This window comes from Cervus canadensis, chromosome 29, assembly GCF_019320065.1.
Source record: "Cervus canadensis isolate Bull #8, Minnesota chromosome 29, ASM1932006v1, whole genome shotgun sequence".
Classification (NCBI taxonomy): domain Eukaryota; kingdom Metazoa; phylum Chordata; class Mammalia; order Artiodactyla; family Cervidae; genus Cervus; species Cervus canadensis.
Window position 1 is genome coordinate 22,206,835 of NC_057414.1, and position 19,218 is coordinate 22,226,052.

The following is a 19,218-nucleotide window of genomic DNA, read 5'->3' on the forward strand; positions in this document are numbered from 1 at the left end:
GCTATCAACAGTGTTTAAACAGCCTGCTCACAGGCTCCCATGAGAGTCCACGATTCTTCTAATATCTAAGGATCAGGGCCAGTCACTGTGGGGGATGCTGGTGGCTTCAGAATTCAAAAGGACTGAATGAATAGGCCAAGGACTTCCTGATGGCAAGAACTCCTATTTCTTTGTATCCCCACAGCCCAGCAGAGACAGTGTGCCCAGTACTTTAATTGGATAGATTGAAAATTAGAAGTTACCAAACAAAGAGAAGGAAAGAAAATCCCTTTTGTGGTAAAAGAACCCTTACACACTGGATCCCAGATGTCAGGGGATTGTAGTCTTTGAGTGACTGGAACAGGCTTCAGGGTGAACTGAGGATGGAGCAGGGTAATCGGAGGAATGTTAGTTCAGGCCTCCTTCTCAGCTTTGTTGGCAATTCTTAATACAAAGGAAGCGAAAGAAAAACCTAAGGCAGTGGAGATAATCAGGCTGGCCACCCAACTGAGTGGTTCCTTTAATATTTCTAGCTTGAGGTAATCTGCTACCCACACTTTGGGAGTTTCTAAGTAGGCCCAGCCGAACAGCTGAAGCAGGAAGAAAAGTGTATCTCAGTAACAGGAAGAAAGTGTTAAGACTACCAACTGAAATAGCAGTCACTTTTCTTGTGACAATTTGTGTAATTAGGTCTGAAAAGGTTCTGTTTCTCAATTCTAAGAAAAGGAGAAATTTCTGCCACATGCCAGTTCCTCAGAACAATGGCACTGCCTGGAAATCTTCTCACTCTGATTTCAAGTATTTTTAGGGCTCCTGACATTTTTGTAGCTTCTCTCTCCTGGGAAGACTTCATGGCGTGGTTATGACTTTATCTTGGAAAGGACATGAGTTTCAGAGGCAGAGAGCAAGAGGTAGGCAGGAAAGGTTGGGGGGTTAGATCCTGGCTCAGAGTTTTAGCTCCATGGTTATGTTATGTGATTGGAATTGAGTTACTTACCATCTTGGAGCCTTTCTACTTCCAAATCGGTCTAATAAAACTGCCTCCACACCATATGGCTGCCCCAAGGACTATTACACCGATCACACCTAGCACGTTACCTGGTCTATAAGCCCAGTAGGCGGAAGTCCCTTTCCTTGTGCCAAACCAATGGGTTGTGTAAGATCCCATCTTGCCCACCAACCCCAAAGATCAGCAATGTAAGACACGTGAGAGGAAAATACTAGAAGTAAAGAACAAACTGCCCACACTGAGTCTGACTCTTTCCTTCCATCATGTTCTAAGTTCACTGCCAACAGTCCCTCACGTTGAGCTGAAGAGCCTAGTGGTTAGAGCAGACACACAGACATCAGACTCCAGTCCAAATCCTAGAGCTGCCTCTTAACAGCAGAGGGTTACAGAAATGAATGTAACTTCAGTTCCATCACTTTTAGACAAGACAAATAATAGCCAGAGTGATAAATTAATCTATATAAAGCCCTTAGCATGGTCACTAGCACAGTCAACATCCAAAACTGTTATCTATTGCATCACCATTTATCTTCTATCCAGCACTGCTCTAGCAGGTGACAGGTTGAGAAAAATAAGGAAGCATAACTTTAAGGGCAAAAGGAATCAAAAAGGAAGAATCTCACAGTGGTATGAAACGCATAGCTTAGAAAATAAAAATCAGCCTTTCTGAAATTCACTCCCTGTAAGGGTGGCCTAGATAAGACATAGGAGACCAGCATCTTGATAAATAGCCCAGAGCTTCTGCCATTTTAAAAATCGGCCAGTGCTGGCTGGCAAGAAACTTTTGCAGAAGAAAAGTTTGTTCCACATACTAGACACTATCCTCACCTTAAACTTTTCCTCCTCCTCACTGGGGCTGTGCTTTTCAGGCACTTGGATTTCCAGGGTCCCTCACTCATTTATTGCAGCCCAGGCTATCCTCCAGTTTCTGCTCCCTCTTTCTTTTTTTTCTCAAGGGAAAGCACAAATGCAGTTCCCCACTAGCACACATTATATAGTTGAAATTCCCACATTTGAGGAAATCTCAAGTACTCCCTCTATTTAAACCAGTGGTTTTCAAATGCCAGCCCATGCACCAAGGCTAACCTGCTTACGTAAGAACTACCCCAAGAGTTTATGAAGAATATAGCTCCACACTCAGGGAATCTGATTCACCAGGTCAGAGATGGCTCCTGGCTATCCATAATTCTTAAGTGTAGTCTGGTTTTATAAATGTTTTTAGACTTTTCCTACACCAAAATCAAAATTGACCTCTCTTCTGGCCCAGTCATTCCCAGCTTCTCTTTCCCTAACCTATCTAAAAACCTCATTTGTACTGGGTCCATGAATCATTAACTGGCACCAACTTTATGTTTTCCCTTAAGATCTTAAATAAAGGAAAATAAGTTATGTTATGAATGAAAGTATAAAAAACAAACCACCAGAGAAGGGGAGTAGTATTTAGAACCTCCTCAAATCCATTCTGTATAAATGCAGCTGACCCTAAAGCATACTGTGGGTTCCAGCTCTCCTGTCCTCTCCCTATTTTCATGGCAGAGAGGCCAGAATACATGACAAATGAAAGTCTGGAGACCCAGGGTCACCACAGATGTGCAGAATAAATAATAATAAAGTAACAACCACCACCACCATGTACTGGGTGCCAAAGGCCAAGCACCACCCAAAGCACTTCATGCAAATCATCTTACTTAACATTCCCATCTGTGAATATGTGTAACAGCACATACAATACTAACAGTCCCAGTTTACAAATTACATTGAGATGCAAAGGAATTCATGTGTCCAAATTTACACAGCTAACAAGTGTCTGAAGATGGCAGAGGAGACAATTTCATAGGGACCAGAGCATTTGTGAAGGCAGAGACTCTTCAATTAGCACAAACTATCCTCCCTCTCTTTCCTCTTCTCTAGAGAGAAGACTATTGGGAAATAAAAGATAAAACTTACACAAAGAGGAAGCAAATAATTGCAGAGCAAGAAAACAGCAGTGTCTCCAGGATGTTTCAGTTCGGAAGTACTAAACTAGAGCTTCAACATTTCTTTCTTACCTGTGGTAAAGAAGGACACACAGGACCCTTCTTATCTCCCATTTGAGTAAAATATGGGTGGTGGGTAGGGTGAAGCAGAAATGCTACCTGGCGGGCCTCTTTAGTTCTAGAGAATTAAAAGAGCCAGTGAGTTCTTGAAGGTGGAAATGGAACTAGTGGCTGAGAGCTGGCTTCATCCAAGCTGCCCAGCCCAAAGTAAAAAGGAGTTACTTGTTTCTGTGGAAATGTCATCCAGTCACACATTACATCTAGTTGAAGCCACAATTCTCCAGAAAATCCAGAAAGCACTTTAAATAGATAGACCAAGCTAGCCCAAGACTCACTTCAAGATGGTGGAACTTCCCTTAAACCTGACACTAGTTTCTGTTCTCTGCCTTTCCAGGTCCTCTCCTAAGAGAGACTGCAGAGCCAGACTAGCAAGCACACCGAAGTATCCCCTCATCAGAAATGCAGTCTGGAGCTTCTTTCTATTGGGTGCCAGAATGGAGGCTGTCCTCAACATGCATATACTTTTTCCAGGGCCTAAAAGAACAAGTCCTGTGGCCAAACAATCATTTAACTTTGGCAGTAATATTAATGAAGACCAACCATTCATGGCTACTTCACATCACAAAAGATTCTCTATAATAGGACTCAGATCACTATTCATAAACCCATAAAGTGGGTTCTGGAGAAATGAAAACATCCCCCTTCACCACCATCATCCAGCTGTCCAGCCACATGTGAAACAATAGAGACCAGTGGTGTCCTTTCTTCAGCTGGCAGTAAACCTCCCCCTAGGGACACACATGGAGGAAGATATCTCCTTCCCACCCCAACCCACAGCATCCAGTGAAACTCTCCCTTCCCGCTCTCACCCCCCCACCCCCGTCTTCAAAGTAGTCCTGCCACCCTCTGATAAACCGGAAGACTCATCCCTCTGCAGAAGATAAATGGCATCAATTCCAAAAGATTCCAAGAACAGCCCCTTTAAGAAGTTTCCATTTGGAAAAAACATTTAAGCAAAGCTGTGCTTGATGAAGTGAAATAGAATTAGCCGCTCCAGTAGCACCAGCTTCTCGGATTCATTTGAAGGTAGACCAGCTCATTTGCTTCCAAGTGGAACGGACTCAACAACAATACATCACAGTTAACTGTAATCACAGCTCCATGGAATTCCAGCCAGTACCTACGGTACACGGAGGTGTACTTAATAGTCCCCCATCTGTAATCAACCTTTCGTACATTTCTTCCTAATCGCCGCATATGGTTTCATTTTAATGGACTGTTTTCTTAGCATATTACAGTTGGTCATTCCGGCATACCTAACGGCCCATTCGGTATGTTAAATGACTCCTAGGGTCCCTTGGTTTTTGTTTCCCAGCAAGGCTTGGAGGGGATTGGTTTTTTCCCTCCTTCATCGCTCACGTTCAAGGGCACAATCACAGAAGATCAAAGGCAAAGACATACCTGTTGCAGTCGATGTGGAGCAGGAGATGGGAGGCGCTGACTGACAGTGCAACCCTGTGCCACTGCCCGTCAGCCATCCGGTATGGAAGCGCCTCTGTCCGGGGCTTCCCGTTGTGTATGTAGTGATAGCGAATCTCATCCCTCAGACCACTGCTCTCCAGTTCAAAATAGCTGTGTATAAAGAACAAAAATGTGTTTTGTTTTACTTCTGGGTATCACAGCCATCATCAATCCTCATGACTTCCTACCAGGATTCCCAGAATCTAAAATTAACTCAACATGATGCAAAGAAACACAACTCACAATTAATTGTACAACATGGAACCCAATTCACCTTCTCTCCAAGAGTCCTCACAGCGACGGCCTGAAGGCCCGATAAGGTGACTGACAGATGCACTGTGAGTGACAGGTGAGAGGCTAATTGGCAAACTCAGTGCAGCGTCACTTAAATATAATTCAGGTCTCCTTTCTATTGTCTACTAAAGGCCATTCGCATGGAATGGGTCTATCGATGTTTATTTTTATCACTGCCACTTCTACTTTTTCAAGAATTAAAGGAAAACACAAGTCACATGAACTATCAGGGATGGAAACAAACTATCACAGAAGAGATGAATAAGGTTTTTGTTGTTGTTGTTTTTACTTCCCCCTGGATAAGACACTATAAATGAAAAATTCCTACATAACCAATAAGGAAGGAACGTTTGAAGCTACTCGCATTACGTGTTAATATTTCCAAATGTCATGGAATGAAACATGTGATTGACCTTTTCTTTTTGCAGATTGTTACCTTCCTTTTCTAGATCTGTGAAAAACTTAGCACCTCCTCTGCAGTCGGCACACTGGCCCTAAAAGGCAGCAGGCAACTTCGGGACACTCCTCAGCCACACACCAGGGCTGATACATTCATGGGGGCAGAACTGTGTAGTTTCCTACGTGTCCCTTCTGAAATGTGTCACCGTGACCATCATCACCACAGGATCCAATCTCACTGCCAGGCACCGCACTGGGCCTCTGACATATACTAATCCATCACTCACAGAAACCTGGAAGACCGATACGATACCTTCTGAGTATCTTTAAAAAAAAAAAAAAAAAAAAAACACTGGGATTTTGGAATTAAGTAACATAGCCAAGCCAGATTTTAAACTCAGAGCTAGATGTGACAATCCACGTACTATCTGGAATTAAGTAACATACCCAAGCCAGATTTTAAACTCAGAGCTAGATGTGACAATCCATGTACTGTCTACCAGTTAGGCCTCATCTCAGAGGCATAGAGACAAACTAGTAAAGATGGCCTCAACTGGCATTGTCTCCCAGCAGCTTATCCACACAGGCAATTCAAGAACTGCTTGCCTGAATAGATAACCATGTTCAATCGCAAGATGTGGAAGGACCTACTGCTTCTGCTTTAATCCACTGAGCTGGCCTGACCCTACTAACCCAAGCATATTCAATCCAGAACATAAAATGCATCCTCCTTGAGCACTGAGATAAATACATCATGAATCTCAGCTTCTATTATCCATGACTTCCAAATCTCACATCACATATGAAAACAAATGCACATTTCTTGCTCATATTTCACACAGATCTTCCCAAGATCACACTGCAGGAAAAGCGAAGTCAAGACCAGCCTCTGACCCACCTCACGTGGACTATACAAAGAATTAGACTCAAGATCATACATAGAAAAGGTTATTTACACTATTGCAGCCATCTCCTGGGCCCAGGTACATACTTACTAGTAATAATATAATATATAAATTTTTAAGCCTGTTAAGGAGGAAATCCCTTAACGTACAAGACATTGATTTTAAGAGAATTCTCCAATTTTTTTCTAAGCACCCAGAATACTGGAAGAATCAATCGGAGGACTTAAAAGGTCAGGAAAATCTTAGAGATTATCAGGTCATTCATTAATTTACTCAGCGTGTCAGGGCTGAACACATATTGAAAAACTAAGATAGGATTTAAACTACAGATCCTGTTCTAAGATTTCCCACTTACAGAATAGTGGGAAAAGAAATTAAATGTATGCCCCTCCCCTCAAAAAAGCCAGAAATTGGCAAATGGTAAACAAAGGAAAGTTGAAGCTATCATTTCATGATTAAATATGGCATTCTAGAAATGGGCTTTCATAAATATCGCATTTAATTTCTTCAAGCTAAGTACGATTATCACTATTTTACAGATCAGTTCACAGATGATCAGAGATATTAAAATACCTTGTCTAAGACCACACAGCTCCTGTACAGAAAAGCAGCATAACTTGGTACTTCAGACCTTACCAAGATTAACACATAATAGGAACTCTTTCAATCACTTTACTTCGACCAACAAGCTACTCCTGGGGGAAGGAACATGACCTTGAAAGGACCTCAATCAATGACAATCAAAAATATTCACGGTAACTTGAATCATAATAAACAAAAAAAAAGGAGGCATATATATTTAACCAGATTTAATCATCATTGCCTCAATGAGCAACTGCTCAGTGTATTATAAACATATCTTTTAAAGATCATTTTGCAATGAATTGGAGTAAGTGGATACCTTGGGGTAATCACAAACATACAGTTAAAACAAACGTGCCCTAATATTACACAAATGGTTACTTGTGTCATGGGACATCTGACAGCATCATGAATATATACAAGAACTACTATATCTCAAACAACGCGGATGAAAGTCAAGATGCTATGTTTAAAAAAAAAAAAGTTAGAGTTGAAGACTATTTACACATGACAGTAATTCCCCAGCATTTCAAGCCACAGACAGGGCCAAATCCTGTGGCCTAAGAATGCTCTTATGCAATTAAAAAGGGAAAATAAAAGTTATTAAAAGATAACTGCAAAAGTCATCCTAGAGATGACAAAGAAAGCAGATAGCTAAATGATACCTGGCTAAAACTGTTTCATGAGTACTGAGAAGAGAAAAAGGCAGTACTTGCGGGCAGTAATCCTCTGCTAATAGTGCTGTGAGGCTTAGTCCTGAAAGCAACATGGAGGAGGCAGTCATTTGGCCTGACAGCACTTGACGTTAGCCCAAAGGGCAGACTGTAGATTTGTAGTAGAGCCTGCTTCTCTGGTGACTCAGAGATGATAAAGAATCTGCCTGCAGTGTGGGAGACCTGGGTTCGATCCCTGGGTGGGGAAGATTCCCTGGAATGGCTACCCACTCCAGTATTCTTGACTGGAGAATCCCATGGACAAAGGAGCCTGGTGGGTTACAGTCCGTGGGGTTGCAAAGAGTTAGACACAACTGAGCGACTTACACACACACTTGTTACTCAAGTACAGTCCACTGACCAGCAGCAGCATCGTTTATGGAAATTCAGATTATAGGGCCCCAACCAAGACACACTTGAATCAGAATCTGCACTTTAAAAAGACTCACAGATGATTCACGCACACATTAAGAGTTAAGCAGCACTGTGATTAAGTACACCAGGTGTTGCTTTATGCCCCAGCCAACTAATCACGGTCAAGAAGCCGAAGTCTGATGCTGTGAGCAAGTGAGTTAAGAGCCATGTGGTGCTTTCAGAGGAAGAGAGGACACCAAAAGCAATAGTGAGCCAGTGTTCAGGGAGCTCTCACCCCCTACCAGTCCTCTCTTCAGCCCTCAAGTGCTTTAGGGTCTTCCTGGGAGTTTGTGGGAAGGACCAGCTGTATAGGCAATAAAGTCACCAGTCAGATTTCATGAGCAGCATTTCTCCCCTTAGCCTGGCACCTCAGCCAAGTGTGCTGCTCCAGTGAACTGTCCTGGCTCCCAGAAAAACTTGTTCTTCCTTCAAATATTTGAAAAAAGCCATAATATTCACTACAAAGCTTTCTCTTTTAGACCAAGCATTTCTAGCTCAATCTTTTATACTCTTGCTCCCACCCAAAATAAGAGGCCTTCCTAGTCAAAGATGGGGTCTCACCATTCTTTCCAGATTCTTCCCCAGCTTGGGTCACCATGCTTCAGGTATGGTAAAATGGATCAGCTTCCCCCCTAAATATAGCATCCAGGAATAAAAATGCCTCCTTTGCACTGTGCATAACTGAGTGTATCCTAACGTTGACACTGACTTACAGATATCTAACACAGCAAGTCCTTTGACTCAAAACTATTTTGACTCAAAATAACTATGAGGGTGAATCTTCCCTACCCTGTATTTACATAGCCCAATTTACTTCAACCTAAGTTCTTGCTTAAGTGCTAGGCAGACCCTAGTCATAAACAGTGTGAGTAATTCTCCAAAGCCTACCCTTGAGGGTTAGCAACAATCAATAACTATGAACTGAATTCAAATCTCACAAAACTATCTGATTCCCATGTTATATTCATAAATAAAAGTCAGGAACAATAATTCCAAATAACATAGATTAAGATCAACCAATTATTTTCATTAAAATATTTGTCATTTTCCCAGTAACTTATGACAAGGAATCCATTTCTTCAGAATATTAGGCAGACCAACAGGATAACTACATACACTCAAAATGTTGAAGAGGTTATTGCTGGATGATAGTGTTTCTTCCATTCACTAGGATGAAAACAGCAGAGTTAATTTTTAAATGGTTCCAGTACTAAATCAACAGTAAAGACAAAAAGCTTTCAGGAAAAAGTCTTTTTATCAGCAGCTCCACAAAGACATATATTGACTGTTTGGAGAAATAACTCACACCCCAAAGAGCTCCAAAGTGAGTACAATACCCCCAGAAGTCTCAGTGGGGACGTCAAGGCAAAACGGATGTGAGAAACAAGGTCACTCCTATCCAATGTGTATCCCTGGCAGGATTATTGGGAGGAAAGGAGAAAAACCAGATAAGCCACTATCTTCTTTCTGTAATGGAAACAAATCATCACAGGTATAGAGAACACCTGGGTAGACCATTCTCCAAATACTAAAAAATGCCAAAGAAGACTAAAAGAAACAAGTTTCCTACCATTTTGCTAGCAATTTCCTAGCATAATGCCTACAGTGCCTAAGTAAAACATCTACTTCTGCTTTATTGACTGTGCCAAAGACTTTAACTGTGTGGATCACAACAAACTCTGAAAAATTCTTAAAGAGACAGGAATACCACACCACCTGACCTGCCTCCTGAGAAATCTGGATGCAGGTCTAGAAGCAACAGTTAGAACTGGACATGGAACAACAGACTGGTTCCATATAGGAAAAGGAGTATGTCAAGGCTCTATATTGTCACCCTGCTTATTTAACTTCTATGCAGAGTGCATCATGAGAAATGCTGGGCTGGATGAAGCACAAGCTGTAATCAAGATTGCCAGGAGAAATATCAATAACCTCAGATATGCAGATGACACCACCTTTATGGCAGAAAGCAAAGAGGAACTAAAGAACCTCTTGATGAAAGTGAAAGAGGAGAGTGAAAAAGTTGGCTTAAAATTCAACATTCAGAAAACTAAGATCATGGCAATTGGTCCCATCACTTCATGGGAAATAGACGGGGAAGCAATGGAAACAGTGACTGGTTTTATTTTTTGAGACTTCAAAATCACTGCAGATGGTGACTGCAGCCATGAAATTAAAAGACTCTTGCTCCTTGGAAGAAAAGTTATGACCAACCTAGACAGCATATTAAAAAGCAGAGACATTACTTTGCCAACAAAGGTCCATCTAGTCAAAGCTATGGTTTTTCCCAGTAGTCATGTATGGATGTGAGAGTTGGACTATAAATAAAGCTGAGCGTCAAAGAACTGATGCTTTTAAACTGTGGTGTTGGAGAAGACTCTTGAGAGTCCCTTCGACTGCAAGGAGATACAACCAGTCCATCCTAAAGGAAATCAGTCCTGAATATTCATTGGAAGGACTGATGCTGAAGCTGCAATACTTTGGCCACCTTGAGTCAGTCAAGAACTGACTCATTGGAAAAGATCCTGATGCTGGGAAGGATTGAAGGCATAAGGAGAAGGGGACAACAGAGCAACAGAGGATGAGATGGTTGAATGGCATCACCGACTCAATGGACATGAGTTTGAGTAAACTCCAGGAGTTGGTGATGGACAGGGAGGCCTGGCATGCTGCAGTCCATGGGGTCACAAAGAGTCGGACTCAACTGAGTGACTGAACTGAACTGAGGAAAGGTTAATTATATCTTTAACAATATGGCTAACATTCATTTGGTAATAGCCAAGCAATACCACTCTTGGGCATATACCCAGAAAAGATGAAAACTCTAATTTGAAAAGATACATGCACCCCAATGTTCATAGCAGCACTATTTATAATAGCCAAGAAATGGAAGCAACCTGAATGTCCACTGACAGATGAAGAAGACATGGTATATATATACATAACAGATATTACCCAGATATAAAGAATTAAATAATGCCATTTTCAGCAACAAGGATACACTTAGAGATTATCATGTGAAGTCAGATGGAGACTGACAAATATATGATATCACGTATATACAGAATCTAAAGATGACACAAATAAACTTATTAACAAAACAGAAACAGACTTGGTCATAAAAAGCAGTCATATGGTTATCAAAGATGAAAGCAGGAGAGGGATAAATTAGATATATACTACTTTATACAACACTGATAAGCAATAATGAACTGCTATACAGCACAGGGAACTAAATTCAATATCTTGTAATAATTTATAATAACTAAGATTGCGAAAAATAGATTTCTTTATGTGAAACTGAATCACTTTGCTGCATACCTGAAACTAATACAACATTGTAAATCAACTATAGGTCAATTAAATTAACAGAAAATAGTAACAGCCAATATGCATGATGCTTACTGCCAGGAAATGACTGTAGGCCTTTATATTTCATATTAAAATAATCTCTACCACATCCTAGGATATATTTATCTATTTATTATTTGCTTTAACAGACATTTCCACACCACTATGTGCCTGGCACTATTCCACAAGTATTTACTCATTTAATCTTCACTGCAACCTCACATATTACCAGTTATTACCATCCCAGTTTTATAGAGGAATCAAGAAAAAGATTAATTAAAATAACTTTTCCAAAGCTACAGAGCTAGGTAACAGCACAACTAGGATCCACATGGGAACAGCCTAGCTCCAGGGTTCCTGCTTTATGCAGCCTCCCAAGTTCATGCATTTAACCACTACCTCATTTTACAAAAAAGAAATTTAAGATTTGGGGATGGAAAAAGGTATTCCATACAAATTGAGATCAACTGAAAGCTTGAGCAGCTATACTCATATCAGACAAAATAGACTTTAAAATAAAAACTGTTACAAAAGACAAAGAAAGATACTACATAATGATCAATGGATCACTCCAAGAAGAAGATGTAACAATTATAAATATATATGCACCCAACATAGAAGCAACTCAATACACAAAGCAAATAAAGGAGAAATCAAAAGAAACAGTGGTAGTAGGGGACTTTAATACCCCACTTTCCTCAATGGACAGATTGTCCAGACAGAAAATCAGTAAGGAAACACAGGCCTTAAATTACACATTAGCCTTAATTAATATTTATAGAATAGTCCATCCAAAAGCAGAATATACATTCTTCTCATGTGCATATAGAACATTCTCCAGGATTGACTGCAAAGTGAGCCTCTGTAAATCTAAAACTGAAATCATATCAAGCATCCTTTCTGATCACAACACTACGTGATTAGAAATAAACTATAACAGGGGAAAAAAGTGGCTTCCCAGATGGCATGGTGGTAAAGACTCCACCTGCCAGTGCAGTTCTATCCCTGGATCAGGAAGATCCCCTGGAGAAGGAAATGGCAACCCACTCCAGTATTCTTGCTTGAAAAATTCCATGAACAGAGGAGTCTAGTGGGCTACAGTCCATAGGATAGCAAAGTCAAACACAACTGAGCATGCACACACATAAGAAAAAAAAAAACTAACACACACACACAAACACGTGCAAGCTAAACAGAATGCTTTTAAATATCCAATGGGTCACTGAAGGAATTGAATAAGAAATTAAAAAACACATAGAGACAAATGAAACCAAAAACACAATGATCCAAAACCTATGAGATGGAGCAAAAGCGATTCTAAGAAGGACATTTATAGCAATAAAATCTTAGGTAACAAGATAAATCCTAACTAAACACCCTAAACTTACACCTAAAACAACTGAAGAAAGAAAAACAAGCAAAACCTAAAGTTAGTAAAAGAAAAGAAATCATAAAGATCAGAGCAGAAATAAATGAAATAGAGATGAAGAAAACAATAGCAAAGATCAATGAAACTAAAAGCTGTTTCTTTGACAATGTAAAACTGATAAAACTTTAGCCAGACTCACCAAGAAAAGGGGGGGACTCAAATCATTAAAATTAGAAATGAAAAAAGAAAAGTTACAACTGATACCACAGAAATACAAAGGATCATAAGAGACTATTACAAGCAACTGTATACCAATAAAACAGACAACCTGGAAGAAATGGACAAATTCTTAGAAAGGTACATCCTCCCAAGAGTGAACCAGGAAGAAATTGAAAACATAAACAGACCAATCCCAAGTAATGAAATTGAAAGTGTGATTAAAAAACTCAACAAAAGTCCATGACAGATGGCTTCACAGATGCATTCTATCAAATATTTAGAGAAGAGCTAACATCTATTCTTCTGAAACTGTTCCCAAAAAATTCCAGAGGACAGAAAACTTCCAACTTCATTCTATGAGGCTGCCATCACCTTGATATCAAAACCAAACAAAGACACCACAAAAAAAGAAAATTATAGGCCAGTACCACTGATTAACATAGACACAAAAATCCTCAACAAAATACTAGCAATCTGAATACAAAAATACATTAAAAGGACCATACTTGATCATGATTGAGTGGGATTTATCCCAGAGATGCAGGATTTTTCAATATCTGCAAAACAATGTGATACACCACATCAACAAATCAAATAAAAACCATGTGATCACATCAATAGATGCAGAAAGTTTGACAAAATTATGATAAAGACTCTCCAGAAAATGGAAATAGAAGAAATATATCTCAACATAATAAAGGTCATATGTGACAGACCTATAGCTAGCATCATACTCAGTGGTGAAAATCTGCAAGCATTTCCTCTAAGATAAGGAACAAGACAAGGATGTCCACTCTCACCACTTTTATTCAACATAGTTTTGGAAGTCCTAGCCACAGCAATCAGAGAAGAAAAAGGAATAAGGAATCTGAATGAGAAAAGAAGTTAAACTGTCATTATTTGGAAATGACATGATACTATACATAGAAAATCCTAAAGACACTACCAGAAAACTACTAGAATTTATCAATGAACTTGGTAAAGTTGCAAGTAACAAAGGATTCCCGAGTAGCTCACATGGTAAAAGAGCCTACCTGCAATGCAGGCAAAGTAACAAAATTAATTCACAGAAATCTGTAATGTTTGGTAGAGTTGTAAGTTACAAAATTAATACACAGAAATCTGTTGCATTTTTATATAACAAACAAAAAAGTATCAGAAAGGAACTCAAGAAACAACCCCATTTACCTTTGCATCAAAAAGAATACCTAGGGACAAACCTTCCTAAAGAAATAAAAGACCTATACTTCAGAAATTATAAGATGAAAGAAATCAAGGAAGAATCAATATTGCTAAAATAACTGCACTAACCAAGGCAATCTACAGATAGAATGCAATCCCTATCAATTACCAATGGCACTTTTCACAGAACTAGAAGAAAAAAAATTACAATTTGTATGGAGACACAAAAGACACCCAAACAGTCAAAACTATCTTGTGAAAGAAAAATGGAGCTGGAGGAATCAGGTGCCCTGATTTCAGACTATATGACAAAGCTATAATCATCAAAACAGTATGGTACTATAGTCATCAAAACAGTATGGTACTATAGTCATCAAAACAGTACAGTACTGGAACAAAAACAGACATATAGATGAATGGAACAGGATAGAAAACCCAGAAATAAACTCAGGCACCTATCATCAATTAATCTATGATGGAGGAGGCAAGACTATAAAATGGAGGAAAGACAGTCTCTTCAATAAATGGTGTTGATAAAATTGGACAGCTAAATATTAAAATGAAAATAGCACATTCTTTAACATCACACACACACAAATGGATTAAAGACCTAAACGTGAAATCTGACACTACAAAACTCTTAGAGGAGAACATAGGCAGAACACTCTACATGAATCACAGCAATATCTTTTTTGATCCATCTCCCAGAGTAACAGAAATAAAAACCAAAGCCTTTGCAAAGCAAAGGATACCACAAGCAAAATGAAGATAACCCAGAGAATGAGACAGAATTTTTGCAAATGATATGACTGACAGGGATTAATCTCCAAAATTTACAAACAGCTCATGCAGCTTAATATCATCAAAACAAACAACCCAATCAAAAATGAGCAGAATATCTAAATAGACATTTCTCCGAAGAGGACATACAGATGGCCAAGAGGCATATGAAAAGATGTTCCACATTGCTAATTATTAGAGAAATGCAAATCAAAACTACAATGAGATGTCACCTCAGACTAGTCAGAAAGGCTATCATCAAAAAATCAATAAATAATAATGCTTGAGAGGGTGTAGAAAGAAGGGAACCTTCCTACACTGTTGGTGGGAATGTAAATTGGTACAGCCACTAGGGACAACTGTACGGAGGTTCCCTAAACAAACTAAAAACAGAGATACCATACAAACCTGCAATCCCACTCTTGGGTATGTACCTGGAGAAAAATACGGTCCAAAAGGATATATGCACCCTAATATTCCACTGCAGCACTGTTTACAATAGCCAAGACATGGAAGCAACCTAAATATTCATCAAAAGAAGAAAGTACAAAGAAATCAGAGAAACTAAGGACTCAATCCCATTCACCATTTCAACAAAAAGAACAAAATATATCTAGGTATAAACCTACCTAAGGAGATGCAGAGATATTCCATATTCATGGACTAGAAGAATCAATATTGTGAAAATGACTATACTACCAAATGCAGTCAATAGATTCAATGTGATCCCAATGAAATCACCAACAGCATTTTTTACAGAACTAGAACAAAACATTTCACAATTCATATGTAGACACAAAAGATCCTGAATAGCCAAAGCAGCCTTGAAAAAGAAGGATGGAGCTGGAGGAATCAACCTTCCTGACTTCAGATTATAATACAAAGCTATAATCATCAAGACAGTATGGTACTGGCACAAAGACAGAAAAATAGACCAATAGAACAAAATACAGAGCCCAACTATAAACCCATGCACCTATGGGCACCTTATTTTTGACAAAGGGGCAAGAATATACAATGGGACAAAAATAGCCTCTTCAATAAGTGGTGCTGGGAAAACTGGACAGCTACGTGCAAAAGAACGAAATTAGAACACTTCCTAATGCCATACACAAAGATAAAATCAAAATGGATTAAAGACCTAAACATAGGACCAGAAACTATAAAATTCTTAGAGGAAAACATAGGCAAAACACTCAATGACATAAATCAAGCAAGATCCTCTATGACCCACCACCTCTTAGAGTAATCGAAATAAAAACAAAAACAAACAAATAGGACCTAATAAAACTTAAAAGCTTTTGCACAGCAAGGAAACTACAAACAAGGTGAAAGGAGAACCCTCAGAATGGGAGAAAACAATAGCAAAGGAAACAACTGACAAAAGATTAATTTCCAAAATATACAAGCAGCTCATACAACTCAGTATGAGAAAAACAAATAACCCAATCAAAAAGTGGGAAAAGACCTAAACAGACATTTCTCCAAAGAAGACATACAGATGGCTAACAAACACATGAAAAGATGCTCAACATCACTCATTATTAGAGAAATGCAAATCAAAACTACAATGAGATACCACCTCACACCAGTCAGAATGGCCATCATCAAAAAGTCTACAAACAATAAAGGTGGAGAGGGTGTGGAGAAAAGGGAATCCTTTTGCACTGTTGGTGGGAATGTAAATTGATACAGCCACTATGGAAGATGGTACGGAGATTCCTTTAAAAACTAGCAATAAAACCACCATATAACCCAGCAGTCCCACTACTAGGCATATACCCTGAGGAAACCAAAACTGAAAAAGTCACAAGTACCCCAGTATTCATTGCAGCACTATTTACAATAGCCAGAACATGGAAGCAACCTAGATGTCCATTGACAGATAAGATATCCATTGACATGGATAAAGAAGCTGTGGTACATATATACAATGGAATACTACTCAGCCATAAGAAAGGAATGCGTTGAGTCACTTCTAATGAGGTGGACAAACCTAGACCCTATTATACAGAGTGAAGTAAGTCAGCAAGAGAAAGATAAAAATCATATGCTAACACATATGTATGGAATCTGGAAGAATGGTATTAATGAATTTATTTGCAGGGCAGCAATGGAAAAACAGACATATGAGGACAGACTTATGGACATGGGGCAGGGGGAGGGGGGGAAGGGAGAGGGTGAGACGTATGGAGACAGTAACATGGAATGGGAATTTGTTATATGACTCAGGGAACTCAAACATGGCCTCTGTGAAAACCTAGAGAGGTGGGATAGGGAGGCAGATGAGAGGGAGGTTGAGGAGGGAGGGAACATGGGTGTACCTATGGCTGAATCTTGCTGATGTTTCACTGAAAACAACAAAATTCTGTTAAGCAATTAACCTTCAATTAAAAAATAATTTTTTAAAAACGATGTGGTTCATATACAATGGAGTATTATTCAGCCATTAAAAAGAATGAAATAATGCCATTTGCAGCAACATGCATGGACCTAGAGAGTGTCATACTGAGGGAAGTAAGTCAGACAGAGAAGGAAAAATATGGCATCCCTTATGTGTGGAATCTAAACACAAATTACACAAATGAACTTACTTGCAAAACAGAAAGAGACTCACAGACTTAGAGAATGAACTTATGGTTGCCGGAGGGGAGGGAGGGGGAAAGGGATAGTTGGAGAGTTTGGGACAGACATGTACACACTGCTGTATTTAAAATGGATAACCAGCAAGGACCTACTGTACAGCACATGCAATTCTGCTCAATGTTATGTGGCAGCCTGCATGGGAGGGAAGTTTGGGGGAGAATGGATACATGTATATATATTAATATATGGCTGAATCCCTTTGCTATTCACCTGAAATTGTAACATTGCTAACTGGCTCTATTCCAATATAAAATAAAAGTTTACAAAATAAAATAATAAAATTTTACACATAGTCATAAACCACTGAACTAAATAATCTTGTTAATAATCTCAGGTCTAAATTCATACAATTCTGAAACTACTTTGCACACTGATAACCTTTAAGATAAACTGAATAACCAGTTGGTCAGTTTCTTTCATTCTACTCTTTAATTTTCTGGCAACGCTTAGGCTCCAGGTTCTTAGCTGCCTGGGGGAGAGAAGACAGGAGACAATAGATGTAGCTAATATTCACACCCTGCCTTTCTCCCTGGGAACACAGCTGATTGTATTTCCCTGTGCCTTTGAGTCTAGAGGGGACCATATGATGAGCTGTCACGAGCAAAACATGAACAGAAGTGATAGGTACGACCAAGGCTGGTTAGGAGAGAAGTGCCTTATCTGTGCTGGTTGCAGAGGGGCTAATAGAGGATTCTGAGTCCTTAGTGGGCAGTGATGTCATCAGATGGAGTAAGTCTGGATCCTCAAATGCCTGCAGGGAGCAGGAATACCATCCTTCACATAGACTAAACAAAAATAAAGCTTTATTGTTAACAATCCATAGAGATTTAAAGGTTATGAAACTACCTTGACTTACTAACGAGAAATACAGAACATGAAGCTGAGGAAAGGCAAAAAAAAAAATGAGAAGTAACCATGGACACGAAGCTACTGCTAGAGTATAAATAGAAAGAAATGACAGGAGGCAGGAAAACAGTTTTCTTCAGTCCTGTATAAGGCACATAACCTGCATTGTATGACCTAATATTCTGTTGGGCAAATGATACTTTCCCAAAAGTACCCACAAAGATACTGGCCACCTCATGTGGTCTTCTACAATGTAACCCTGACCTGTTTCCAACTGAAAGGTGGGATCTACGGTCCCTCCCCTGGAATCTAGGCAGGCCTGTCAGCGCTTTAAACAGCAAAAATAATGCTTGATGACTTCCGAGACTGGGTCATAAAACATGGCACAGTTTCTGTCTTATTTGCTGGAACACCTGAAGACCTGAGTCACCATGTAAGAAGTCTGACTCCCCTGATGCCACCATGCTGTAAGAAAACCCAGTCCAGTGTGGGGAGATGACATACAGATACTCTGGTCAACACATCCAACTACTCATACAGACCCCAGTCAGCCACCAGTAAAAATATGCGACATATGAGTGAAACTGCCTCCTGATGGTTTCCCCAATTGTCCACTCTTCCCAGTTGAAGCTACAAATGCTGTGGCTACAGACAAGCCATCCCTCTCTGGACGCTGTCCAAATTCCTGACCCACAGGGTCTGTGAACATAGCAAGTTTAGGGATGATTTGTTACCAAAACTAAAACACTCTAACTTCAGGTATACAGGTTTTACACCTTTAAAAATGAAAACTATCATTTAGGTATGTCCCTACTAAATGCCTGGGGCCACTGGCCAAATGATCAGATCTCAAAGTGCCAATTTTCTGCTGACAGCCCTGCAGATTTATAACTATGCATTTTCTTCTAACATCAGAAATGGAATTCTGCCCAGAAAATGCAACGGAAACAATATCAATAAATCATATCTTTTA

The 19,218-nt window shown here is 39.5% G+C and overlaps 1 protein-coding gene across 2 annotated transcripts in view; it reads right to left on the reverse strand.

Moving 5' to 3' along the window:
• Positions 1 to 19,218, reverse strand: part of NELL1 (neural EGFL like 1) — a 1,014,750-nt gene that overhangs the window by 843,855 nt on the left and 151,677 nt on the right. For both annotated transcript variants that reach the window (XM_043452361.1, XM_043452360.1), the window contains exon 4: positions 4,486 to 4,656. In XM_043452361.1, coding sequence (XP_043308296.1) covers positions 4,486 to 4,656 — 171 coding nt within the window. The remainder of the gene's footprint in view (positions 1 to 4,485; positions 4,657 to 19,218) is intronic.